This window comes from Phascolarctos cinereus, unplaced genomic scaffold (assembly GCF_003287225.1).
Source record: "Phascolarctos cinereus isolate Bilbo 61053 unplaced genomic scaffold, phaCin_HiC Scaffold_1;HRSCAF=81, whole genome shotgun sequence".
In the NCBI taxonomy this organism is placed as follows: domain Eukaryota; kingdom Metazoa; phylum Chordata; class Mammalia; order Diprotodontia; family Phascolarctidae; genus Phascolarctos; species Phascolarctos cinereus.
The window spans coordinates 176,150,845-176,178,739 of record NW_027555514.1 but is presented as its reverse complement, the minus strand read 5'-3'; the positions used below and the strand labels follow the sequence as shown (position 1 = coordinate 176,178,739).

At 35.5% G+C, this 27,895-nt stretch overlaps 2 protein-coding genes across 9 annotated transcripts in view; one reads left to right on the top strand and one right to left on the bottom strand.

Annotated features, from left to right (window-relative positions):
* PYROXD1 (pyridine nucleotide-disulphide oxidoreductase domain 1) overlaps positions 1–4,514 on the top strand; it is a 38,680-nt gene extending 34,166 nt beyond the window's left edge. For both annotated transcript variants that reach the window (XM_020994296.2, XM_020994294.2), the window contains one exon: positions 62–4,514. In XM_020994296.2, coding sequence (XP_020849955.1) covers positions 62–310 — 249 coding nt within the window. In that variant the 3' untranslated portion in view covers positions 311–4,514. The remainder of the gene's footprint in view (positions 1–61) is intronic.
* On the bottom strand, positions 2,680–27,806 carry RECQL (RecQ like helicase). 7 transcript variants are annotated; one of them, XM_020994266.2, is made up of 17 exons: positions 27,722–27,806; positions 24,813–24,914; positions 24,353–24,440; positions 23,878–23,926; positions 21,060–21,257; positions 19,618–19,797; positions 17,753–17,859; positions 16,215–16,413; positions 11,669–11,835; positions 9,919–10,000; positions 8,382–8,530; positions 8,176–8,293; positions 7,496–7,634; positions 5,632–5,723; positions 4,910–5,129; positions 4,532–4,661; positions 2,680–3,944 (listed from the first exon to the last, which is right to left on the bottom strand). In XM_020994266.2, the coding sequence occupies exons 4-17, from the start codon at positions 23,891–23,893 to the stop codon at positions 3,774–3,776; spliced, it is 1,968 nt and encodes a 655-aa protein (XP_020849925.1). In that variant the 5' UTR covers positions 23,894–23,926; positions 24,353–24,440; positions 24,813–24,914; positions 27,722–27,806; the 3' UTR covers positions 2,680–3,773. The 7 variants fall into 7 exon arrangements, with proteins under 7 accessions (XP_020849925.1, XP_020849928.1, XP_020849926.1 ...); XM_020994269.2 differs by having other exon boundaries at positions 24,813–24,848; positions 27,722–27,786; XM_020994267.2 differs by lacking the exon at positions 27,722–27,806 and adding an exon at positions 27,612–27,715.
* Between the last annotated feature and the right edge of the window lie 89 nt (positions 27,807–27,895).

The window sequence follows — 27,895 nt, the reverse complement described above, 5'->3', positions numbered from 1 at the left end:
ACTAAGACAATTTTTTAAAAATTTGAGTACCCATTGAAATAACCTTTATTTCTCTTTTCAGGTTATATTATTGGGAAAGTACAATGCCCAAGGCTTAGGTTTAGATTACGAATTAATGTTGAGATGTACCAAAGGACAAGAATATGTTAAAGTGGTCATGCAAAACGGACGGATGATGGGAGCCATTCTTATTGGTGAAACAGACTTGGAAGAAACATTTGAAAATTTGATTTTAAACCAGATGAACCTTTCAGCATATGGAGAGGATTTGCTAGATCCAGATATTGATATAGAAGACTATTTCGACTAAAAAATATGTAAGCCACTGGAAATAAGAAGAATCTCAAGTCAAGGCGGAAAGTTGAATCATTGTAGCAACTTAGATGATAAACATTATGCTGAAATTAACTATGCAGAGGTCTTAATGATGAATATTTATATGGAAAGATGTGAAATTAATTTAAAATATCAATAAGCATGCCCAACTAATTTTTGTGTTTTTATACTATATTACTGATCAACTTGAACACATAATATAGTTTGGAAATATGTATGTTACATTTCATTGACTGTTAGGTTCCCCTAAAGAAAGGACCATAAAGGCAATCTAGGCAAACCTCTACCTGAACAAGACTACCCCCTCTATATTCATACTCAACAACTGGTCATCTAGCTTTGGCTTGAATATTTGGTTGAAGGGTGGGAAGGCAGGATGAGCAAGAAGAGAAACTATACCTTCCAAGATAGCCTGTTTCACTTTAAGATGGCTTTAATTGTTAGGAAGTTGTTTTTTTCTTACATTAAGCTTAAATTGGCCACTTCTACATATTTATTCCTAGTTCTGTCCATATTCCTAATTGGTCCCAGCAAAACAAGTCTAATGCCTCATCTTTGTGACACTTGAAGAAAGCAATCATGTTCTTCTCTAAATCTGATCTTCCTATAGTTTCAAAGCTCTACTGTCTTTAGTCACTCTTCTTTGAGCCCTCTATAGCTGAATACAGAGCAAATATTCTAGGTATTTGACCAACTTTCTTTTCCTTATTTACTCCCCTTCACACCTTCTGCAGTTCAGTCTTGCTATTCTTCACATCTGGCACTCCCATCTCTATGCATTTATACACTGTCCCCCATGCCTGGAATGCATTCTCTCAGTCACTTCTTGGAATCCTTAGTTTCAAAGCTCACCTCAGGTGCCCCCTTTAACTGAAGGCCTTTCCTGATTCTCTCAGCTGCTCATTGCCTCCCTCCATGCCCCCCCATTTTGTTCATTTTGAACATATTTATGTATATATCATCCCCCCTAATAAAATATAAGCACCCTACAGGCAGGGAATTTATCCCCAGTGTCTGATGCATAGTAGGCATTTAATAAATGTTTAATAATTGGCTAATTGACCAAGGCAGAGTACAGCAAAACTACAGCCTCCCTAATCATCTACTACACTGTCTCTCAATGCAGCCAAAGATAACTTTTTCAGCTAATATATCAATCTGTTGACTCACATTGAGTTACCAGCCCACTAAAACCCATAGCTCTTTTGCACATGAACTCTGCTATATCGTACATGTGAAATTGATCTTTTAAAATGTGTATGTTTATTCAGTTTGTAGCCTGTTGAAGATTTTTTGAATCATATCACTCAGAAATGATAGATGTACAATCTGTACCTTTATTCAGGTCACTGATTAAAAAAAGGTTGAACAACATGGGTCCAAGCAGATTGCTGGGGCACTCACTTCATTCGATTCTTTCTTGCAAGCTGACATGGAACCATTAATGACAATTCTGGATCCAGCCATTCAGCCAGTTCTCTATCCACTTCATTGAATTATTGTCTAGCTTATATCTCTCCACCTTGTCCCTAAGAATAACATAAGACTTTCTCACAGACTTTTCTAAAATTCTAGATAGAGTCTATGCATTTACAGTAATTCCATCGAAACAGAAAATGGTCATATCTGGCATGATCTATTCTTGATGAAGCCATATTGGCCCTTAGTGATAATTTGCTAGATGCTCACTGACCTTCTCTTTAGTAATATTTTGTTCATCTGTTTTAGTCCTGACTCTCTGTGACCCCATTTGGGCTTTTATTGGCAAAGATCCTTGAGTGATTTGCCATTTCTTTGTCAGCTGAGTTCACAGATGAGGAAACTAAGGCAAATAGAGTTAAGTGACTTGCCCAGGATCACACAGCTAGAAAGCATCTGAGGCTGGATTTGAATTTACGAAGATGAGTCTTCTCGATTCTAAGCCCAGTGCTCCATCCACTGCACCACCTAGCTGTACCTCGTTAATAATAATAATAATAATACTCTAGGTTTTTGGTTTTGGGGGGGATTTTTTTTTTGCCAATATTGAAGACTAGCTTACTGGCCTCTAGTTTGCAAACTCTGATCTCTTTTCTTCTTTGAGAATCAGGACATCGTTCCAGCAATGCACATTCACTCAGTAATCATATATCCTTTCAGCAATTTATCACTCTTCTCATTTTACTTTTGAATTTCTTAAGAAATTCATGACATTTAGAACTTGTAGCCATGCCTTTTAGGGAAATAACAGATATTACTTACATTTAACTAAATAATCTATTTGTTTCACCTCCATTAAGCTAGAAGCCCTTATGTGATTAGTTCCTTTATACAGCAATACTTTGAACATCATGACTACTCAAATATTTGTCAGCAATTTAGTTTATTAGTTGATATATTTAAAAAACTGTGACATGCTTTGATACTTTGGACATCATGATTGCTCAAATATTTATCAGCCATTTAGTTTATTGGATAATATGTTCAAAAAACTATTGTTGTTATAAAGGAGTTGCTTTAAGAAAAAAATTCAGTTTAAATGCTGAGACTATCTGAAAGGCTTTCACAAGGGTGCTTGTATGAAAACAAGAATCTTCCAAACTTAATTAGCAAGAAATGTTATTTTAAGTAGTGCAATTTTAAAGTTTCTAAACAAATAACTTTTACTTCAGCTGCTGTAGGTCATAATGGAGCTCTTTTGTGTTTTCACCTATAACTGAACAGCAACAAAAGCTCTGGTGCCTCTTGATATTATGAGGCATATTTATCATCTTTGAGTTTGTGAATAAGGGGGAAAAAAGCATGTGGTCCAAACCAGATTAAAATGTAGTTGGGAAATGTTTAACAAAATAATAAAAATATAATAAAGCATAATGTTAATAGGTGGTTTTCTAAGTCAATATGTACCTTCAGATATCTTTATATACAGTTTAGTGGCCCCTATTTCTGTTTGAGCATGACGCCACTAATCTGGTTGAACCTCCCTTCATTTTACAGATGGGGGAAGTGAGAGACTAGTGGAAGTTTAAATGACTTGCTCAAGCTCATACAGGTAGTCAGCAAAAGAGGTGGCATTTGTGTCCAGGTTCTCTGACTCCAAAGCCAGTGCATTTTCTGCCACTACACTGATTTTAATCCACCTATAGTGTGTTATGAAGAATATAGGCTGTATAATAATAGTACCAGCTATGGCAGTTCAGTAAATCTTATATATTCAGAACATTCAATGATGTTCTAAAAATTTTACTTTTTTTGGTATTTCATTTTATTGGATAGTTTTCTGTTTTCTAAATCAAGTGGTTCGTAATCTTAAATCAGAAATATTTCAAAAAGTATAAAAACTGTTCATCCAAAAACTGCTTAAGATTCTGAAAATGTAGTTCCATGTACATAAAAGGAAACAATTCAAAAATTAATCTTTTGTTGAGGTGAGTACATATTTGCTTCTTTTGGAAAATTTAGTCAATGACTGAGTTATCCAGCTTCCTTTTCTTTGTCTTCGTACCCTCTGAATGAGGCTGTTTAAGCACACTTCCACGCTTCTTTACATCCGTATTCTGGAAGTTACCCAAATATTTTTCTTCTATCTTTCTTTCTGCTTCAGAATTAGAAACCTGAGGCAATTCAACCTGTAAATCCAAAAAATAATGCTCGTAAAAATTCAGTTGTTTTACCTTATAAAAACTATAGTTAGATAATTTATAATAATGAATCCTTTTGCATCATTAGTATGTTACCACTGTCAAAGCAAGCTAGTATAAGGGTATTTAAAGAGCCTTTGTTATTAAGCATCACAGTTACATAAGTGCCACTCAGCTATCCTCATCTTACTACCAGTACGTTTTGGGATTATGTTATTCGGAGGTAGCAAAGAAATCTAAAACATACATGGACCATTGACTGGTACTAGGGAGTTATGTTACTCAGCAGCTCTACAGTAAGCTAAAATAGGTTTTCCCCTGCAAGCATCCATGTAACTTAAGCAAAAACCATGGGCTATTATTATCTTTTTCAAATGAAATTTTGTCTTCTAAGCCTCAAACAGTACTTTGTTAATAAGGTAAAATTAAATCTTTACTTAGCACTGGACTAAGTTCTGGGAGAGACGTAAGAAATGTTCTCTGGCATTCTAGAGCTTAAAATAAATAAGTCCTATGTTAAAAGGAATCTATTTTCTTAATAAACAATAAGAATTTTAACAGTTTGTTTACAGTACCTTGAAAGAACCCTTCATGTCTTTCTTTACTTTCATGGTAATTATATGTTCCTCATTGTTCAGAAGATGAGCTTTAGGGCCTACTTTCAAATATGAAATAGTAGCATATGCTGTAAAACTGAAGTCTTCTCTGTGGAAGAAAAAGTCCACAATCAAGACATTTGAATAAATCACAAAAGTAATAAATATGTTTGAAAGCATCATATGACAAACGCTTTTTAAAGGTAACATTTAATGTAATGATTTTTAAAATCTCTGAAGAAGTTTTTTCAGAAATAAGAATCAAGTTCATATAAATATTTTAAATTTGTTCATCAAGTAACTTTTCATAACATCTTAACTTTAAGAAGATTAAAAAAAACTGAGTTTGTTTTATACTTAAGATATTGTTGTAGGATGAAGTGAGCAATAATTTTCTCCAATTCATCACGTGGAAGTTTAGGGGAAACAACATCAGATACTCTCAATTTTGCTACACCCTTTCCCATCCAGGCATCAAAAAGTTTCAATGGTGTTAGCTTTTCATTTAGTTTTTCAGCTTGTTTCAATATCTTGATTAAATCTCTGCAATACTCAGTTACATTCTTCTTTTCAAATGCTACAAAGGAAGAGATATCCATACAGAGTGAATAAATATTAGAACAACTATAAAAATATCTGAAGTATTGGCTTACAAATATATTGGTAATTGATTGGAATGGGCTCACTACAGTTTTTATCTATTTTTGCCCCTCCTATTCAATGGCTGCAGATGGTTAGTAAGTGATAACCACCATGCCTATGTGTTAGTCCCATTTTTTATATAACTTTTCTTAAAATATATCTGAAGATGCTCAAGTTTACTGTCTCCTATGGCAAATGCAATTTTAGAAGGAAGGACATTAACCATAGGCATCAGTTTCCTAAAATCTTTATCAATGATATCTTCTTCAACTTTATTTAAAACCTTCTTTTTGCCTACTACAGAATTTTTCAGAGCAAAACTCCCCCTTTGATTATTAGATCACACTCTAAGGTCTTCATGTTCTAGATGCATTTGTTGTATGCAGTCCCAATCTCAAATCACATTACAATTAAAAATAAAGCCACAATGAACTCACAAATGTCTTTACAGCAGTTATCACACATTTTGTTGCAAGCTGCTGAATTCCACACTTCATCAAAATGTTGAGCTATCAGCATACGACGACATCTAAAAACAATAGAAATATAATTGATAAACATTAGCCAGTAGCTTAATGAAGATCTCTAAGCAAACATTTCAAAGTGTAAGGTGATAAATTTTAAAACATCTTTTGTTTTAAATTTGCATCATAATAAAATAATATATTCAAAAAGCATTTATTAAGTGGCTCTATATGCTATGCACTATGCTAAGCACTGAGGATACAAAAACAAAGACAGTTTGACCTTAAAGAGGTCAAATTCTCCTGGGGGAATATAATATAGCACTTTACTAGGAAACTTAAGGCCCAGGGAAATGAAGTGATGATCAGAAAAAAAATATTATTTTTTTTTTTTTTGCAAACCTCTGATGTCAACAATTGAGTTTTAATACCTCAGGTATAATTTATTAGGGGGAGGGGAGGTAGCAAGGAGGGTAGCTAGGTGGTACAATGGATAGAGTGCCAAGCCTGGAGTCAAGAAGATCTGAGTTCAAATTCAGCCTCAGCCATTAGCTGTGTGACCCAGGACAAGTCACTTACCCCCATTTGCCTCAGTTTCCTCATCTTTAAAATGAGCAGCAGAAAGAAATTGCCAACCACTCCAGTATCTTTGCCAAGAAAACCCCAATGGGATCACGAAGAGTTGGACACGACTAAACAACAACAATGATTTATTGGAACCACTTAAACTCTAAAAAAAATTTCGCTCTTCCTATCTTAGAATATTATATGCAGCAGGAAAAAGCCTCCTATGGAATAACAAAAATTCAATCTTGTATATCAATCTTGTATATATTTGACACAAAATTACTCAGTTCAGGAGTTTGCTGTAGTTGTTTATAAACACATCTGCAATTCTAACTAATGGAAAAACTTGTTTTATTTAAATAAAACTCAGAAAAGTAACCAAATATTTTCAGGTCTTTTTCAGTTCATTTACAATTTAATATGGTTAAACTTAAAACAGGGTTGCTGTGTTAGCATAAGTGACAGCAAATATGATGAGCTCAGCAATCAAGTGGAAGCTAATTTTTTGCATAGTATAGACCTAGACATGCTTCCCTAAATTAAAAAAGTTTTTTGAATTTATGTGCCTCAGTTCGGCCATCATTCCAATTCTATGGAAGAATTCTTAGCCCTAAATTATGGTGAAACTTGAAGCAGATTTTCGGGCAGCAAACACAACTGAGTACTAGGTAGGTTAAGACATTGCACAAAAATGCACTGCCTATAGTTCCTTCTAGACAATTCCAGAATGATTCATAGGACAGCACTGTTAATATCAATTGTCTGAGTAGTATACAGAAAGAATGATGAGCTGTAAGACAGGTAATAAAGGGACCAAACAATGTTTGCTTTAATGTTCACACAATGGAAATAGGAAAACAAATACAAAAGTAAGGCCAACTGGAATACAAGTTAAGACATATCCCTACAGCTGTTAAGCATCACACATGTTAGGAGGCAAAAAAAGAACTACTTTAAAAGCTCCATTAATTTATTCCTTCACATATATATTCACATATATTGGATAGTGCTTTCCACTTTACAGTCTATCTCACTGGACAATTTCATTCATATGTATACAATTCTTTTTTAAAAGTTACATTAAAACTTTTTAAATTATAGAATTGTTTGATGGTTTGTAAGCTCCTAAGGGCAGGAATCGTTTCATTTTTGTCTTTTTATACTTAGAGCCCCCAAAGAGTCTGACACGTATTAAATGATAATTGAGTAAATGACTGATTTTAACTAATAAGTTATAAAATATATACATAAATGTAAAAATAAAACTTACTTGTGTATATTATGGCAGTATGACACCATTTCATAAAGTTTTTGTTGACCTACATTTTCCATTACCACCATTGAACTTATTCTGAATATGTCTCCAAAACCAGAGTATAAAATACAGTCAGCTTTCAGGTCATCTCGACCTATGATAGAAATGTTACTCTTAATACCGAATTAAACACAATTGGTTTTAGACCAAACATAAAAAAAAATGTTAATGAAAGAAAACTGGCAACCTTTTATGGAATGGAGAATTGAAAAGCTAAAAATCTCCCATAATATATGTGATAGGTGATCTACATAATTATCAAATAAATAAAATGTCTATTCAATATGTGACACTGTTAAATCTAAAGTCTAAACTAATCCAGTAATGTGACACACCAAACTAATAGCTAAAAACAAGACAGGAAAGGATAGTAAAACAAATTTTCTTAGCAAATTAAGGATGCAGGAATTTATAAATACAAAAATATGACAATAACCAAATACATATACTGAAATTTGCTGTATTTCCAAATAACCCTGGATATAAAACTACCCAAGAAAACATTTTTTAATTCTCTCTTGAATTAAGAATTAAAGACTAGTAATAAAAATGTTTTGGCATAGACTATATCTACATTAAGCACAATGCTCTGCACATAAAGTGTTTAGCTTTTAGATATACATATTTAATGATACCTGCACGTCCACTCTCTTGGTAATAATTCTCCATAGACTTGCTCATTGAATGATGAATAACAAATCTCACATCTGGCTTATCAATTCCCATTCCAAATGCAACTGTTGCCACTACTACCTGAAATATTCCCAACAATTTATCATTATTAAAATTGTGATTATTTTCAAAGTCCATGTATATTTCCACTGATAAATATATACTTAACCTGAATTTTATTTGTTGACCATTTTTTATGAACTTCAGTCTTGTCTTTTGATTCCATATTTGCATGGTAAGCACCTGCTTGAATTCCCAGTTTCTGTAAACTAACTGTGACTTGTTCAGAGTCCTTTTGGGAAAAACAATATATGATCCCTGTATAAAAATGCAAATTTTTTAAATACAAATGCCTGTTTGCCTGCAAAAAAAGCAATTTTGTTAAGAGGAAATTTTCAAAAGATCCTAACAAATTAAAACTATACATCAGCGAAAGGAAAACTATGGAGACACACAAAGCTATACTGTTTTCATGTTTAAAAATAAGCTCTCAATTTCACTCATCCAAAACAGGAGAATTGAGTCTGTTTTATTTACCTTTTTCTCATTACTGAGCTCCTAAAAGCTAAAACTGTATCAGCCATATGCTGAATATAACAGAAGAAATTAGTGTAATGGATAACTGAAATTTTGGACCACATACAAATGAAGTATTTGGAATAAGAAGGAATAGACTTTTAATTCCTGGTGTAAAAAAGGTACATTATTAATATGGAATAACCAAAGTTGTGGAAAACTTTACACCAAGCATAAAATACATGGAATGCTTCCCCTCCATTGGAAGCCAACATTCTCATACACACCCTTACTATCACTGGCCCCATTCAGGTTCAAGTCTTCCTCTTCCATCTCTCTCTACTACCACCTCCATCCAGGCCCATACAACTCATATCCTTATACAACTATTATAGTAGTCTAACTGGTATTGCTCCTTCTGGTCTCTGCTTTCTGTTCCATACTTTAGATTTATCTTTGCCCTCTAAATAATAAGTTCTAGATTTTATTTAAGTTCTAGCACAAGGACCACTTTCTTCTCAGAATTATTGTAGTGTTCTTCAATACAATTCATTTGGCAGTCAAAAAAACTATTCTGTATTGCTTTTTATCTTTTTATGGTTACATTCTGTTTCTGAAATTTGACTAAGTCCTCTGAGAATATGGACTATCTTAAACATTTTTATCATCTTTTCCTAGCACAGGAAATATACATGTAATACCTGTTCAATAAATGTTTGTTAACTATAATTCACATAAGGAAACCAGATGAACTAGCTGAAACTAATTTTACTACAAACAAAAGATGTATCCAAACAATTTTGTATAGTTTTTCTAAAATCTATGACTAAAGGACAGCTAGGTGGCACAGTGGCTAGAGCACTGGCCCTGAAGTCAGGACAACCTGAGTTCAAATCCAGGCTCAGCCACATAACACTTACTAGCTGTGTGACTCAGGGCAAGTCACTTAACCTCACTGCCTAACAACCCCCCCCAAAAAAAAAGTCAAACAAAAAATAAATAAATAAATAAATAAAGTCTATGACTGAGCTGGGTAAAACTACACAATCACATTCTAAGTTTGCAAAAAAAAATTATGTCAAAAATTACAATGTATTAAATTTCCAATTAGTAAACAACCAACTTCAGTTACCACTTTTTACAGGGAAGGCATTTCTAAGTCTTCAAAGTTGTTATTTTTCCTATATTACCAGACTGTCCTTTGTATCTCCCATTAATGAGCTTCACAATGTCCTCGATGAAATCCTCAGTGTTTGAGGGCTTCTGACGAACCTAAAAAGTACATTAACTTTAAAAAATAAACTAGTAACAATCACTAAATCATCACTCCGAAGTCACATCTTTCTTACTAAACTTTAATAAACACAGTACATATAATCCTCACGTTATTCACTTCATATGGCTCTCTCCTGCCACCCCCTGGATTTTGCTTTTAAGACATAATTTTTGCAATTCACCACAAAGAGAGATTTAGGACATCACATTCATGAGATTGTGAAATTCTGTCAGAAATCACTGCTTGGGATAATAAACCTACATTTAATTTATTAAGACTAATGTTAAAACAACAGAGTAGTACCCCTAAAGGACATTTTAAGATGTCTAAATTTTATGCTTAAGTATAATGCATAATTAAAAGCCGAATGAGGAACTATTAATAAATCCACATTCACATTTTAGCCAAGAATAATAATTCCATTCTATCACTTGAGGTCTCACCGTAAAGTGCATACTAACCTCCCCAAAAGAGAAAATATGTCTAAATTACATACACTTGAATTTCTCCTATTTCTGCATTTCCTAACAGAGACTAATTTCAATTGATAGTCTTTAGCAAAGCACAAAGTCTAATGTAGCCTAATAAAAGATTGTAATATGCAAGAGATATACATACTTACAGGCTACAACTTAAAATAAAGGAATAATGGGCCCCTAACAAGGAATGGAGTTTACCTCACAAGGGCTGTTATTTGCATGAAGTCTTAAAAATCTTAACCAAAGGAGCTTTAAACTGAAAAGAGAAGGACAGGGAAAACTGCTTCTCTTTATCCACCAACTATAGCTACGACAGAGACTAGCTTCAATGTAGGATAAATAGTAGTAGGGTTCCCCAGAAATACACAGAAAGAAAAAAAAATCAAAGAAAAAAGCCATCAAAAAAGCCCTTAACCTCAATTGTCTATATACAAATAAAATATAGGTAGCACATTTCCTGAAGAAAGTCACACCCTTCTTCATTATCCTCCATTCTCTCTTCCTTTGCTTTAAGTTCTATCAAATAGCTAACATCTTAATCATTTCTTCTCTCCCTCTCTCATTTTTAAAACTCTCCTCATCCTACAAAAGTGTCCATGTGTCTTCCAATCCTTAAGACAAACAAACAAAATAACTTCATTGGCCTTCCATTCCCTCAATCTCTTCTCCCTTTCAGAGTCAAATTCCCAAAAAGAGCTGCCTATACTCACTACCTCCATTACTTCTTATATCCATCTCACTTTTCAATCCCCTGTCATCTGGCTTCGAACCCACTTCTCTCTTCAAAGAAAATGACTTTGGCTTGATTTAAGGAAGAATTTCCTAACAATTAGAACTATCCAAAAGCATAATGAGAAGCCTGGGAAAGAGGAAGGGAGTGATCATCACAAGAGTTCAAAAAAAGGCTAGACAACATTTATTGGGTATGTTGTAGATGGAATAGTTTATCCAGCTATAGGTATGAATAGAGAGCCTCTCGGATTCCACATGACATTATTTGGAAAGTTGTCTTCAATATCTGTTCATTCCCTAGTTACAGCAATCACACACACACACATACACACACACACACACACACACACACACACACACACACACACACACACACACACACACACACTGCAAGGTAAGTCTACTCCACTAAAGTTTCATGTAGTGTATTCAATTAACATAAAAGCTACATGCCTCATAATAAAGATTTGGCCGATTAAAAGATGCAGTAAATGTAAAGCACTTCTCAACACATAAAATTTTTTGAGCATCCTTCAAAACGTGACTGGTAGCAGTTGCTGTCAAACCAATTAGTGATGTATTGGGGAACTGCCGCTTTAAAATACCAAGTGCCTTATAATCTGGAAAAAAAATGGGGAAAAAAACTGTTAAAGGTATCCTTCCCCACCTGCAAGAATTAAAGTAGGTCACATACTATAACAATGTATGAAGCAATATAATTATTATTGATTTTGATTAGTACATAAATTATTATTAATAACATTTCTCTAGTGCTTTTGAGCCCAAAAAGCACCTTCCTCACAACAGTCCTGTGATGTAGGTAATTCAAGTATTATGGTCCTTTTATGTCTAAACACAATGTTTCTCTATCCAGTTGCCTCTAAGCTGCCTCTAAGTTACTAAGTAACATTTGCCTACAGAATTTAATTTAAGGAGTTCTTCAGGAAGAGTGTCAGAGGGCAAACATCAGGAGCTAAGGAACAACTTAATTCTAGTCAAGTTTAGTGAGGCATCTGACAAAATATCCTATTCTCTTCTGATAAAAGAAAAAATAGAAATATGTAGGCTAGAGATAATGAAGTGAATTCAGAAGTCAAGTCAACAAGAAATGACTATGTGCTGGGGATAAAAAAGCCAAAGACAGTCCCTACCCTTGAGGAGTACACAATCTAATGGGGGGGAAATAACACATAAACAATACGTACAAACAAGATATGTGGAGGATAAATTGGAGATAATTTCAGAGGGATAACATTAGCATTAACTGGGATTGGGAAAGGCTTCTTGCCAAAGGTGAAACTTAAAGGCGGGCAGGGAAGCCAGAGGAATGAGCTAAGGAGGAAAACCATTCCAGGCATGGAGGACAGTCAGTGAAAATGACAGAGCATCTTGTAAGTGGAACAGCAAGGAGGCCAGTATCACTGGATTGCAGAGTACATGGAAGCAAATAAGGCGAAAGAATACAAAAAAGGTAGGAAGAGATCAGGTTATGATGAAATTTAAAACAGGATTTTTTTTTTGTATTTTGCTAGGCAATGGGATTAAGTGACTTGCCCAGGGTCACACAGATAGTGAGTATCAAGAGTCTGAGGCCATATTTGAACTCAGGTCCTCCCGACTCCAGGGCCAGTGCTCTATCCACTGCGCCACCTAGCTGCCCCCAAACAAGATTTTACATTTGAGCCTGGAGGTAACAGGGAACCACCAGAGTTTACTGAGTGGGATATGATATAATCGACCTTGTGCTTTAGGAAGATCAATTTGACAACTGGATAGAGGATGTACTAGAATGGGGAAAAATGAGGCAGGGAGACCAATCAGAAGGCTATTGCAGGAATCTATTTTTCTGGTATATATTTAGTACCATAAACTATATAATTACTATTAAACATAGGTATATAAAACATACCAGGAAAAGCCCAGAAAATATCACCCCAGGAAAAACCCTGAAACAGCTGAACCAGAAGAAAGATAGGGTGCAGCAGTCCAGTAGCCCAGGTAGCTTGAGGGATTAACTGGAAAGGCCCCTCTTAACTCTGGGGGAAGGGGAGCAGTACAGAACAGGAGGCATCCCAGCAAGCTAGCAGAAAGCCTCACCTCAGCATACCAGGAGGAGATCCTGAAGCCCAAGTGGTGGAGCAGGCAAACACCAACACCTGGAATCCTGAGTGCCTCATTGAGGGCGGGGGAACTGGTGGAAACCAGCTCAAAAAACCACCAGGTGCCTGGACATTCTACAGCAACCAGCCCTCCCAATGCCTCAGCAAAACTAAGGGAAGCAGCGCTCCAAGAGGCCCCAGGCAGATAAACACCCTACAACATCCATCTAAAAGGAGCTGAAGAAAGCAAAAGGAAGGAAAGGCCTGGGTGAGCAGGAAATCTCCAGGAGCCTCACTACCCAATCCTATCCCTAGAGTTCCAGTGTTACTGATTCCAGCCCAACAACAGTAAGCTGCCAGAACCCTACAGCCTCCAACTGTCAACACTGGAGGCCCCAGTACATAAAGCCATCAACCAGGCCCTAGACTCCCAACACAAGAAGCTTGGGCCAGTGCCCTCTGCTCCCCAGCAGGAGAGCCCAATCTCTTTAAAGGCCAGGAAATAAGCAAACACCATGAGCAAAAAGAAACATACGATAGATTTTTATTATGGGAAGAGTGAAGATCAAGGCAGAAATTCTGAAGAGGATAATACCGTCAACAAACCTACATCTGGAACCTCAAAGGGGAATATGAAGTGGTCTGAAGCCCAAAAAGCCTTCTTAGAAGAGCTCAAGAAGGATTTTAAAAGTCAAATGAGAGAGGTAGAAGAAAAAATGGGAAACGAAATGAGAGGTGTGCAAGAGAGAGTCAATAGCTTGGAAAAGGAAGTACAAAAATTAACTGTAGAAAACAAGTCCTTAAAAAATATAGTTGGCCAACTGGACAAAAGGTACAGTGAAGAAAACAAGTCCCTACAAAATACAATTGGCCAAATGAGGAAGGAGGTACAAAATCTAATAGAAGAAAACAATTTGTTAAAAATTAGAATTGAGGAGCAGCAAGGTAGCACAGTGGATAGAGCACTGGCCCTGGATTCAGGAGGACCTGAGCTCAAATCCGGCCTCAGACACATAACACTTAACTAGCTGTGTGACCCTGGGCAAGTCACTTAACCCCATTGCGTAGCCAAAAACAAAAAACAAAAAACAAAAAAAAAATTAGAATTGAGCAAATGGAAGCTAATGACTCTATGAGAGAACAAGAATCAGTCAAACAAAAACAAAAGAATGAAAAAATAGATGAAAATGTAAAATATTTCATTGGTAAAACAACTGACCTGGAAAATCGATCCAGGAGAGACAATTTAAAAATTATTGGTCTACCTGAAAATCACGATGAAAAAAAGAGCCTGGACAGTATCTTTCAGGAAATCATAAAGGAAAACTGCCCTGAGGTCCTAGAACCAGACAGTAAAATAGCCATAGAAAGAATCCACCAATCACCTGAAAGAGATCCCAAATTGAAAACACCAAGGAATATGGTAGCCAAATTCCAAAATTACCAGGTCAAAGAGAAAATACTGCAAGCAGCCAGAAAAAAACAATTTGAATATCGTGGAATCAGTCAGGATTACACAGGACCTTGCAGCTTCTACATTAAAAGACCATAGGGCATGGAATATGACATTCCATAAGGCAAAGGAGCTTGGATTACAACCAAGGATCAACTACCCAGAAAAAATGAGCATGATCTTTCAGGGGAGGAGATGGATATTCAATGAAACAGGGGACTTCCACACCTTCCTGATAAAAAGACCAGAGCTCAACAGAAAATTTGATCTTCAAATACAAGACTCAAGAGACATAAAAAGGTAAATGGGACAGAAAGAAACACATGTTATTAATATAGGGCAAACTGTTTACATCACTACAAGGGAAGATGACACTTGTAACTCTTGAGAACTGTATTGTTATTACACCATCTTAAAGGGGCATACATAAGGGGGGGGTATAAATTGACTTTGATGTAATGATGAAAAAAATCTAATCAAGTGGGTTAAATGGATCCAAGTAAGTGAATTATTCTGATCTAACTACTAAGAAAATGTACTGAGAGAAAAGGAAAGGAGGAGGCAGACAAGGGTAAATTACATCACAGGAAAAGGCACAAAAACCTATTACGGCAGAGGGAAAGAAGGGAGGGAGATGAGCATTGTTTGAACCTTACTCTCATCAGATTTGGCTCAAGAAGGGAATAACATAATCAATTAGGTACAGAAATATAACATGCCCTATGGGCAGTAGGCAGGAAAAGGGGAAAGAAAAGGGAGGGGGCTAATAGAAGGGAGGTGGGAAAGAGGGAGGCAGTGGTCAAAAGCAAAACATTAGTGAGGAGGGAAAAGGAGAAAGAAAAGCATAAAGGGGGGAGAAGGATAGAGAGAAAGGCACAGATAGTAATCATAATTGTGAATGTGATATATGAATGTAATAGAATACTATTGTGCTATAAGAAATGATGAACAGGCAGACTTCAGATAAACCTGAAAAGACCTGTATGATTTGATGCTGAGTGAAATGAGCAGAACCAGGAGAACGCTGTACACAGTAACAGCCACACTGAGTGATGACTGACTTTGATAGACTTAACCCCTCTCAGCAATACAAGGATCTAAGACATCTCCAAAAGCCTCACGATGGAAACTGCTATCCACATCCAAAGAAAGAACTATGGAGTTTGAATGCAGATTAAGGCATACTATTTGCTATTTTTTTTTCTTCTGTTGTGTTTTGTTTCCTCTTTCTGGTGGTTCCTCCTAATTAGTTCTAATTCTTACTTACTAATGTGAAAATATGTTTAATAGGAATGTATATGTATAGCCTATATTAGACTGTACACTGTCTTAGGGAGGGAGGTAGGGAGGGGGAGAAAAATTTAAAATTCAAAAGCTTATGGAAGTGATTGTTGATAATTCAAAATAAATTAATAAAACATAAAAAATAAAATAAAATAAAACATACCAGGTCTGAAATCATGTCCCCATTGACTACAGCAATGAACTTCATCCACAGCAATTCTAGTAAATCTTCCTGCTTCATAGGCTTTCTCCAGCCTTGACATAAACATTTTGCTTTTAGCAATTTTCTCTGGGGTAACATAAATGAGCTTTAGCTTAGAGTTTTTATTTACCATTTCAGCATGAACCCATTTCACGTGTTCCTGTTAAAAAGTAAACAGAAATTTTAAAAAACCTTCTGGTCTATTTTGCTAAAATGGTTATTAAAGGAATTCATTGTTATAATTTATTACTACTACTCTACTACTACTACTACTACAACATATCATAATTTATTACATTCTTTATTATACAATTCAGGGTCTTCTAATATATCTTTGGCAGAATTTCAGTTGATAAAATCTCACATTCATTCAAAATATTTTTAATAAATATTCTTAAAATATATACAATATGCAGAGCTTTGTCCTAGATGATGAGAGAAATACAAAGACTGAATTAAAGCAGGTTCCATGGCCTACAGCTCTTAGTCTAACTCGATATGACATAAACATATGTATTATAAAATAACAAATGACAAGTGAAAAATGTGTAAGCACAAAGGGTATGGAGAGATAGCTTTTTAAAGAAATTAATCATATTTAAAGAGCTGGTTAGAAATCTCATAATGCTACTTCCATCCCCTTCCTCTTAAGTTGCTTACTCAGCAGCACATCAGTAGCCAGACTCTAATTCTGTCAAGGAAAACCTCCAGCACAGGAGTTTTTAACCTGAGGTCTGTGACCTTTCCTGCCCCCTCCTAATATTTTGATAAATTTAGTTCAATATAATTGGTTTCTTTTGTAATCCTATTCATTTTATTTTATGCATTTAAATATTATTCTGAAAAGGCATCTGGCTTCACCAGACACAAAAAAGTTGAAGAACTCCTGCTTTAGAAGGGCTGACAGAGGAATGAAAAGTCTAGAGCAAAGTCTAGAACAGGTGTTCTTAACCTTGAGTCCTCAGGCTTCCAAGAGGTCAGTGGACAGATTTCAAGGGATCTTAGATGGGGAAAACTTAGATGGAGAAAAAAATACATCTTAATTTTTACTAACCTCTAACTGAAATTTTGTACTTCATTTATTTAAAAAAAAAGTTACTGAGACAAGGCATGAATAGACTTCATCAAACTGACAAAGGTGCCAATGCTGCAAAAAAGGCCAAGAACCCCCAGTCTAGAGGGTGTTTTTAATCCAACTAGGTTTTAGATTAACTAAAGCATTATTCCTACCAAACCTCTTGAAAAAGAGGTGGATAGGCATAGAAGGATGGCAAAAAGAATAAGTGGAAAATGTTTTATAGTGTATATGCATTTATTCCCCAAACAGAATAAACTATATAAGAGTAAGCTATCTTGCCTATAAAATATTTTTCATTTGTTTATTGCATAATTACATATTCCTAATTATTACTATAGGATTCTAATAATAAGTTACCAGTTTATTGCTTTAGAGGAACAAGACACTATGAACCCACCTTTAATACCTATCCAAAACATACCTTAGTGCTGGAAGCATTTAGCAAAGTAGCTGAAACTCCCAATTGTTCTAAAACCATTAACTGATCTTCCATAAGAGAAATCAAAGGGCAGATCACAAGTGTGAAACCTGAAAGATAACATTTCTGCTTTTAAACTTCACAATTCCCTCACAGTATGCTATTGGGATATTAGGTAAATACGGGCCAATAAGCAAAAATCTGAAAACTATGCAGAAGTCTTAATATTTGTTAATTTCTCTTACCTTATCAATTTTCCAATATAGTCCGATATTCCAAGGACTAATAATTTGAATGCTTAATTTACAACCAGTAATATTTCTTTTTTTTAAACTCAAATACTAAAACTTAAATACATATTAAGAAAAAGAAACATTATAAACTTAAATATTGGAATTTAAATACAAAATGAGAAAAGAAAAAAAAGCATCACCATGTGCACAGCAGAACAGAAGAGAGGATTCAAAATATACAACAATAAATTTCCATTTCAAGAAAGCCTATATAATATATACTACACATTGTGTTCAGAGCTGTCCATCTTTGCTTCCTTGTAAGTTTTCTTTTGTTCTCTGCTGTTCACTTCTTACTTTGTTCTTTTTCCCCCCTTCTTCCCCCTAATCCAGAAGGCTACAATTAAGTGCAAATATATTTATATATATATATACACATACATACATACATACATACACACACACACACACACACACACACACACACGAGTAATATTTCAATATAGTATTAGTCAAGCCAATAACATCTTTGGATCAAACTTCTAAGGTGATGTAGAAGGGTATCCATGAGGAACCTACAGTTTAAGCAAAAAAAAAAAACCCAGCAACTTATAAATTTATAAGTGTTAGTTTCATGGTGGCATTTAATACATCATACCAGTCTACATTAACGTCTTCTGGGTTTGAGTCCAAGTGAAAATATAACTAAATTAATGGCTTTTTCTGAAAACTATAGCCTTTCCTTTATGTTCCATCCCAGAGCTGAGATTGACATAGTCCTAAAAACTCTGAACAATTTTAATAAAAATAACAATACTTACTTCAATACTTCAAGATTCCAGGATTTAATCAGTGCACATACTTCCTTCACTGATACAAAATATAATCTTAATATTGTCTTCATGAGTGGTTTTAACCAAAAAAAATTATCTGGCAGTCAATCCCATAATGATGTTAATATTGTTCAGTTGTTGCAGTCAGGTCCAGCTCTCCATGATCCCCCATTTGGGGTTCTCTTGACAAAGATTTTGAACTCAAGAAGATGAGTCTTCCTAACTTTAGGCCCCATACTTTATCCACTGTGCCACCTAGTTGCCCTGCATGGTATATCCTTTCAGAAACCAGGGTTACCTCCATGTTAAGGTAGCAGAACTTTAATGAAATATTAATAATAATACTTAAATTACCCCACGCTTATTTAGTGCTTTACAGTTTTCAAAGTACTCTCTTACTGAAGATAAACATATTAGATAATGTTGTTCCAAATTTATAGGTGACAAAAAAGCATCAGAAAAGTTCTGTGACTTGTTCAATGTCACATAAGTGGTTAGTGACAGAGCTGTGACTCAAACTCAAGTTTTCAAAGTCTTGGTCCAATATTCCTTGCACTCTACCTTGCTACTTTCTACTATTTATGTTTCAAGGCCTACATCAAAATACTTTCATAAGGGAAAAAAATCACTAAAATTAATTTTAAAAAACTAAACTAGTAGGTAAATTTCTGCAAAGATACACTCAACAAAAAATTTTGCAAAATCAGTATATTACTTAGAAATTATTTTAAAGCTATTTACAAATAAATATGAAAGAAAACCACATATTCCCCCAATTTTAGTTAATTTTTCTTTCACATACCATCAGAACATACTGCCGGCAACTGGTAACACAAGCTCTTTCCACCCCCAGTAGGCATCACAAGAAATATTTCCCTTCCAGCCATTGTCACATTAATAGTTTCAAGCTGTAGAGTCCTAAACTTTTGCAGTTTAAAGACATTCTGCAAGGCATCTTTAACTTTCCCAGACCACGGAAAATCTAGGATGAGAAAGACATAAAATAAATTCCATACACTGAGACACTTAAAACAAACAACATACTTAGATGGGTGGTTTTCTAAAACAGATTTTCATATGCAATATTCATTAACAAAATACAAATGAACTAAGTACAACAAACAATTTTTAACTTTTGGGGAGGCATTCTTTTTTTCAAAATACTGATTTATTTTTATGACTAGCTTGACTATTTCAGGAAACATTCAAATAAGGTCAATGAAATAAATATAGAAGATTTTTTTTTCATTCAGATAAGGCTAAAAATATTGGCAACTCCTAATTAACACAGTAAGTATGGTATTCATAATTAAACATTTTTTGTTTTACTTTAGAATGTTCTGATAGTTACATTTCAATACAGGTTGTATGATGCACTTAGAAATAACAAAACCTAGCATATTTTGCTCATAGTAGGCAATTAATAAATGTTTATCAACTTTTTTTTATGTCTACTAACAGGAATCCAATTAACCAGAACTCATAAATGGCAATATTTTTTCTATACAGCTCATTTTTAGGAGAAACAAATCACAAGAAAATAAGCTATTTTAGATTTAGTAAAATAATAATAATCAATAATTTAGGATATGCCTTAAAATCTTTACCTACTGATTTCAATACTTTTTGTATCTTTAATATTGTGAAAGTTATCAATGATGTTCCTAATGACATCACAAAGTACTGCAAGATCCTGATTCATCAAATAAAGATTCAATGAGTATGTGTGTGTGTAGATATATATATATATTTCTTTTTTTTTTCTTTTTAAGTGAGGCAATTGCCCAGAGTCACATGGCTAGTGAGTGTTATGAGTCTGAGGCCAAATTTGAACTCGGGTCCTCCTGACTCCACGGCCGGTGCTCTATCCACTGCACCACCTATCTGCCCCATAAGCAAATATATTTTTAAAAAGCTTTCAACAACATTCAAGCAGGAACTAAGCAAATTCATGTAATTAGAATAACCACATTCTGCAGGCATCAAAGTTAATCTAAATTTTACTATATCTTTCCAAAAAAAAAATTTAAATCTAAACCATGAAAACTAAATTCACAAGGATCTGCAAAGTTGTATCCAATACCCACATCCAGCTCTCTTTTCCCTCTACTCCCTGAAAGGAATGACCAGCATAACCTTTCTAAGACTGATGCAAAGTAGCATACTAAACAGAACAATTTAAATTTCAGTTTATGCCAAAACAACAACAATAACAAAAAAAATTAGCAAGATAAAAAGTAAAACCTTGTTTATTCCAGCCCTCAGGTGAAGAATCCAATTCTGAGCTTGTGCCAGCATCTGAATCTTCTAGAGACTCCTTTATTTTCTTCTTTAGGGCAGTTTTTTTCTTAATAAGTTCTTGTTGTCTTTCCAGAAGTTCTTGTATCTGAATTTCTATTGCTTGTAGCTCACTGGTGACAGAATCTAATTCCTCATTTAGCTCTACAGGAAACAAAAGAGGTCCACAAGGACCATAATGATATCAAACCTCAGACTGTACTAGAAACTTTATTACATGTTGCTCAGCAACCAAGCAATGGATAGAGCACAAAATAAAGGAAGAATTATCCAAATGAGGCTAGAAGGTAATCAAGAGTTCCTACACCATCTATATTCTAATGACCAAACCTTAACACATGGACATTTGTAGTGCCATCTATTTAAAATTTCCCATACCTACTATAATAATAAATTTCACATCAATGTGTTTATATATTTATTAGCCTAGTGATAAATAGGGTTCATGACTATAACCTTGCGCTAGAGGTACAAAGAGCAAAACTATGTATTACTGGGGTTTTCATTATCTCTTCGTTAACTCCAATAAAAAATGCCATCCTGTATAGTTCTAATCAATACGAACACTGAAGTTACCAAGATGTAGCAGAGGGTGGATTTTCTCCCATAACAGTTCATTCAATTGACAATTGGAAAACTGTGAAAAGGTATCTCTAATGTTTTCCAATGTATCAAAATAAAGACATGCAAAGTAATCATCACTGTCATAGTTTTACTTCCCTTCAATCTCAATTTCACTGTTATTACCTGATACTACATGACTGATACAACATAATAATAGCTACACTACAAAATAAATATTGGATGACCTTTTGTAGTGCCAGTTTCAAGCTATCTGCCTACATTTTTCCTCTCCCTCACAGTCAAACTCGGCGAAAAAGCTGTAAATACTTATTTTTCTGCTTCCTCTCCTCTCATTCCTCAAACCCCTGCAATCTGGCTTCCACTTTAAGCACTCAACTGAAACTGTTCTCTCCAAAGTCACTAATGATCTCTTAATTGCCAAATACAACCAACGTCTTCTCAGTCTTCATTTTTGTTGACATTTCTGCTGCATCTAATAGTTTCAACCACCTCTTCCTCCTGGATACTCTCTCTTCCCTGGATTTTCCTGATATTAATTTCTCCTGGTTGTATTCCTTCCTGTTTAATTACTCCTCAGTCTCCTTTGCTGGATCATAATCCATATCTCAACTCCTATATGTAGTACCACCTTGGCTCCCTTCTCTCTCTATTCTTTCTTTGATGATCTTAGAGCTCCCCTGGGATCATGTTTACACAGATGACTCTCAGATTGAAATATCCAGCCCTAATTTCTCTGCTGAGCTCCAATCCCACATTCCAAATTAATGTACCATAAGTATCTTAAACTCAACAAGTCTAAAATCAAACTTCTGTAGTTGTGTACTTTCCCCTTTTTAATACGTTCCCATTTATGGTGAAGTACCACCATCACTCCAGCCATCCATGACAACAACCCTTGGAGTCATCCTTAAATATTCACTGTCCTTCAACCAAATATCCAATCAGCTTCAAAGTCCTATTCATTACATTTCTACATCTGTTAACGTTCTTCCCTTTTCCTCCATTCACTTGGTCACTACCCAGTTCAGATCCACCTTATCTTCAGGCCTGAATTATTAGAATAACCTCTTAATAAATATTCCTATTTCAAGTATCTTCCTCTCCAATCCACCCTCCATGGAGCTTATAAATTGATTGTCCTAAAACATAGGTACGAACATGTCAATATTCTTCTCAAAAAGTTCCAGTGGCTCCTAATTGCCTCTAGGATAAAATACAAACCCTTCCATTTGACATTCAAAGTCCTTCACAATATGACTGCAGCCTACCTTTCCAGAGTTATTGTAAATTCATAGACTCTGTTCCATAAATGCCAAAAAAAAAGCTTAGCTACTTGTTCCCCACATATACCATTCCATATCCCCATTCCTGTACCTTTGTATAGATTGTCCTTCATGACTGCAATGTACTCTCTACCTCACAGAATGTCTAGCTTCCTTCAAGGCTCAGCTCAAATGACATGTCCTACATGAGACTTACCCTAATCTCTCAGTTGCTAGTGGTACTCTCCTTCACTCCCAGAAAATTACTTAATATCCATTTTGTATTTACTTAACTGTATTCATGTTCCCCCTCCCCTCAACAGAATGTAAGTTCCTTGAAGGAAAAGACTGTTCCAGTTTTGTCTTTGTATTTCCCAATGCCGAACATAATGTAGGCAACTTAATAAACATCTGTTGAATAAATACACAAAGCCAACAAGTTGGGCTGTTCAAAAGAAGCCACATAGTTCTGAGGCAGTTATTCATTAAAACTTATCCTATCAACTTAACTTACTTTTCAGGAATAGTTTACATGCTTAAAGAATCTGAATCAACATATAATGATAATGTAAACTCAGAAAAAGAAAATGAAGGACAAGACCTAGGCTCTTAAAACTTAAGCACCTCTTTTTATCACTACCTCCAGGCTAGTCATCAGGACAGCAAAATGGGCGTTTAGGCAAAATTTGGATGTATCATTTCAAAACACTGTATGAGCTGAGAGTTCAGGCTCATACAGATCTTTCACATGTCATGGGCACCCAAGTCTGTGGCCAAGTCCATATTCACTATATTCTCCAGATAGCCTTGATAATGACTATTGCTTGTGATCTGCAAAATGTTTTTAGATGCTTAAATTTGAAGCAAGCAGAATTAGAAATAAAACAGAACTAAAAAAGGTAATTATTTCAACCCACCTGAAACTGATTCCATTTTCAAACTGTTTTACAATCCCTGAAGTTCTTTCTAAAAAAGAAAGACTGATCAATAAATTTTTAAAGTTCTTTGTTCTATGCATCGGAGTATTCTCACTGATAAGTATTAGAAAATTAATAAAATGTGAGTGAATTCAAATGAATAATATGTGAATTGTTCCTAACTTACAAATAGTCCTTAATTAAGAAATGCTACTCCAGCAAAGAATCCATCTCCTAGTTAGTGAAGATGTAAGAAAATCCTCTTCCCTCCTCCAAAACACTGCTCAAAGACTATCCCTTCCCAGTCACTTCATCTACTTGAGATTACTGTTCTCTCCTCCCACTAAAAACTAAACTACAGTTGCCTACCAATAATCAAAGATCCCAGTATGCTCGTCTGAGTAGAGACAAGATTGTTGCTATTGTTATCACATGCTACTATTATCACGATGAAAAAACAGAAAAGGCAACAGACCTTTTTATTACAATGAAGGTACTTCGTTGCGGAGACTGTAAATCAGTCTACGGTAAAAGATGTTTCCACAGGTAGATAAAGGCTTGTACTGCAAATGAAAACCATGTTTTATTAAAAATAAAATATACAAATACATTAAAATCAGCTTAACTAAAAAAGAAAAAAGATCCAGATTCCCCCATATTGCTCAAGACTATCCACTAGGAACATTCCATCTCCCTGCCATCCCTAAGGTATTCAGCTTTTGTTGTTGTAGTTGGAGAAGAAGAAAGGGGATATTTCAAAGACTTGCTAGCTGTTTGGCAATGAATTCTTTGGCTATGGCAACCCATGAAACATAGAAAAATGTAAAACTGTCCCCCAATCCTTTGTGATACAGTTTACAGTGATGGTAGCAAAGTAGAGGAAAAGGGGATAGAGAATGCTAAGAATCACACAGATGAACAAGAGGACATACTACCTGAGGAACTGAATCTTGTCAATTCTGACATTCTTGCTATAAATGAAACCAGAAGACAAAAAGAAGTTTCAGTTAAACATGCAAGTGCCTCATAAGTCATTCCTGCAAAGACAAATAAAGGAGTTAGCAGTGTAAGATTTTTCATGCATTGAAGGATAAGAAAAAATATTTCATGGGACATATGGTCATCTCATATTGTAGTGGTCATGAGAAGCATTTGCAAAATGAACACAATCATAGTTCACACCAACATCTGCTGCAGAGGATAAGAAGGTAGAGAAATTCTACAAAGTTCAATATGACCTTACAAATTCAATCAGTATATGCTTTAAAATTGGGTGACTTCAATGCAAAGTTGAACATACTGGAACAAGATTAAAAGTGAGGAAAAGTCAAAGGCTTATAGACTATACAGAGACCTCATGTCTATATATCACATATATTCCTAACTCTGGTCCACTAACAAAACTCAGAATCCTCCCATATCTATCTAGCTGCCTCTCTTGGAGTTGATGTTGTAAAAGCTAGTTTTTGTTCTTATTTGTTTCTTTGGGTTTTTTTTTTAAGTTAGAAAGGCAGTAAGCATAACAGATACAATCCTGAATTCTAAATCAGGAAGACTTGGGTTCAAGTCCCATTTCTCATTTACTAGTTTGTGCCCACAGGCAAGTCACTTACTAATCATAACTTATCTGTAGCTTTTAGTTGTATCAGTAAAGAATGTTGCCACACCAACAAAATCACAAGTCATTGAAATACTGAGGAAAATATGGAGATCAAAGATGGTACAAGACTACTGCTCAGGGTGGACTACACAATGGAAACTGATGACAGAAAAAAGTAGCACTGCTCATTTCTAATTTTGCTGCTATTTTATCCACCAAGAAAAATGCTCTCTAAACTGGAATAAATGAAATAAATATCACTAGTGGAAAACTGATATGCAAGATACATGGGGAGATAAGAGAGCACCTAAATGCCTTTGATGAATTCATAACAAAAGGTCTAGAGGAACGTCCTTTGGTATTGAAATAACTGGTAGGTTTGAGTGCTGAGCACCACTGGTGATCTTGTAAAGATCATTCAGAATGGGAAAGGTACCAGAGGATTGGAAAAAAGAAAATGCTCTAATTTTGTTAAGAGGAGGAAAATGGAGTCTACAAACTATACGCCAGGCAAAATTCTAGAATGTTTCATTAACGAGATGGTTAGTGAACACCTAAGAAAGTAAGAAGTAATCACAGAGTCAATATAGTTTGATTTAAAAAAAAAGGGGAGGGCACAACATGCTATTGTCAGCTCCTTTTTTGACAGACTTATTGAAGTGGTAGTCAAGGGAACACTTGATATAGTTAACCTAGATTTTAGCAAATACTTTTATAATCTCTCATATTACTTATATAGAAAGATGGAGTTGTAGGCTAGACAACAGTGCAATTAGATGAATTCAGAATTAGTTGGATGGCTGGACCCAAAACTAATGGTTAATGGTTCCATGAAGGTCTCTAATGGAGAGCCTCAGGGATGCATGCTTGGCCCCATCATTTTTAACATTTTTAACAATGATTTAGATGGCACGATTATCAAATCTACAGGTGACACAAATGTGGGAGGAATAATTAACATGTTGAATAGCAGAGTCAGAATTCAAAAAGATCTTGACAGGTTAGAGTACTGGGTTGAGTGTGAAAAAAGCAACAACAACAAGGACTTTAAAAAAGAGAGTTAAATATTTTAGGGAAAAGATAATGAGTTCTGCTTTAGACAGAGTAAATTTGAGATGCCTATGGGAGACGTTTCTATCCACATGGAAGTGTCTAGAAAGCAGTTAGAAATATGGGAGTGGAACTCAGAAAAGATATAAAGGATAGATATGCAGATAATGTCAGGGAGAACAGATAAAGAAACATACTTTCTTCCCATAGGAAAACGGGTGGGAGACTGACTGAATGCGGCATATCCAGACTATATAGTCGGTTTTTGCTTAAGTGATTTTCTTTACTACATGATGATTTAACATAGGAGAGGGGGAGGGTTACATCCAGGGGTGTGCCTCAGTTAAATGTTTTGAAACTGGCAAACATGACAAATGAGATTTTGATTGAGTTGGTTGTCTAGACTTAGGAAAATAATGAAGAAAATGTTAATAACGTATATTAAATTTAAATGTGGATCCAGAGTACCTCCCCTTCTCCCAAAAGTCGACTGTTAATCATTTTTACCAGCACAACCCTGGTTATATCTAGAAATGACTGTAATATAGAAACAAGGCATCAATAAAACATCTCAAAATAAATATCAACTTCAGAAGTATAAGACATAGGAGGCTAACTAGACAACAGTTCATCTGAAAATCACTCTAAATTGTGCATTTACGCATCAGTAACAGCTTGATTAAAAAAATTAAAACACACACACACACACACACGCACACACACACACACACACACACACACACACACACACACACACACACAACTTGACAAGTCTTACAAGTTGCACCCGAACTCTCTAAAATTGTGCCTGACGTGAAAAAATACGCAACTTTCCCTCCCAAAAAAGCCAACAGAGGGGTACACAAAAAGCTATGCCAAGCAGACTTCCCAAAAGATTCGGGTGGCCAGAGGCGGCTCCTTTCAGCAACATCCTGGCTTCCCTAATCTTAGCCCAAATCCAGGCCCGCCTGGTCAAGGAGTCACCCACCCGGCCGCCAACTGAGAGGAAGGGACGAGTGGAAAGGGAGGGCGCCGCAGACCCGTTAAGGCTCCTCGCTTGCTAACGCAGGGAGCATCGCCTCACCAGTCCCTAGCAGCAACCTCACCGCTGCCATTCTCCCCGCCGGACCTCAAGCAGCAGAGCCCAGGTCGGCCCCAGAGGCCAGCATCTCCACGCCAGCTCAAGTTACTTACCCTCAGCCGTTAGGGATAGCTTCCCTCCGCCGGAAGTCTTCTTCTCAGCCAAACGCGACAGCGCACGATCATTGGCTCGACTCTTGCAGCCAATCAGAGGGAGCACCCTTCCGGATTGGTCCTAGGGGGCGGACCAAAGCCTACCACATGAAACAAGATCCTTCGCGATTGGCT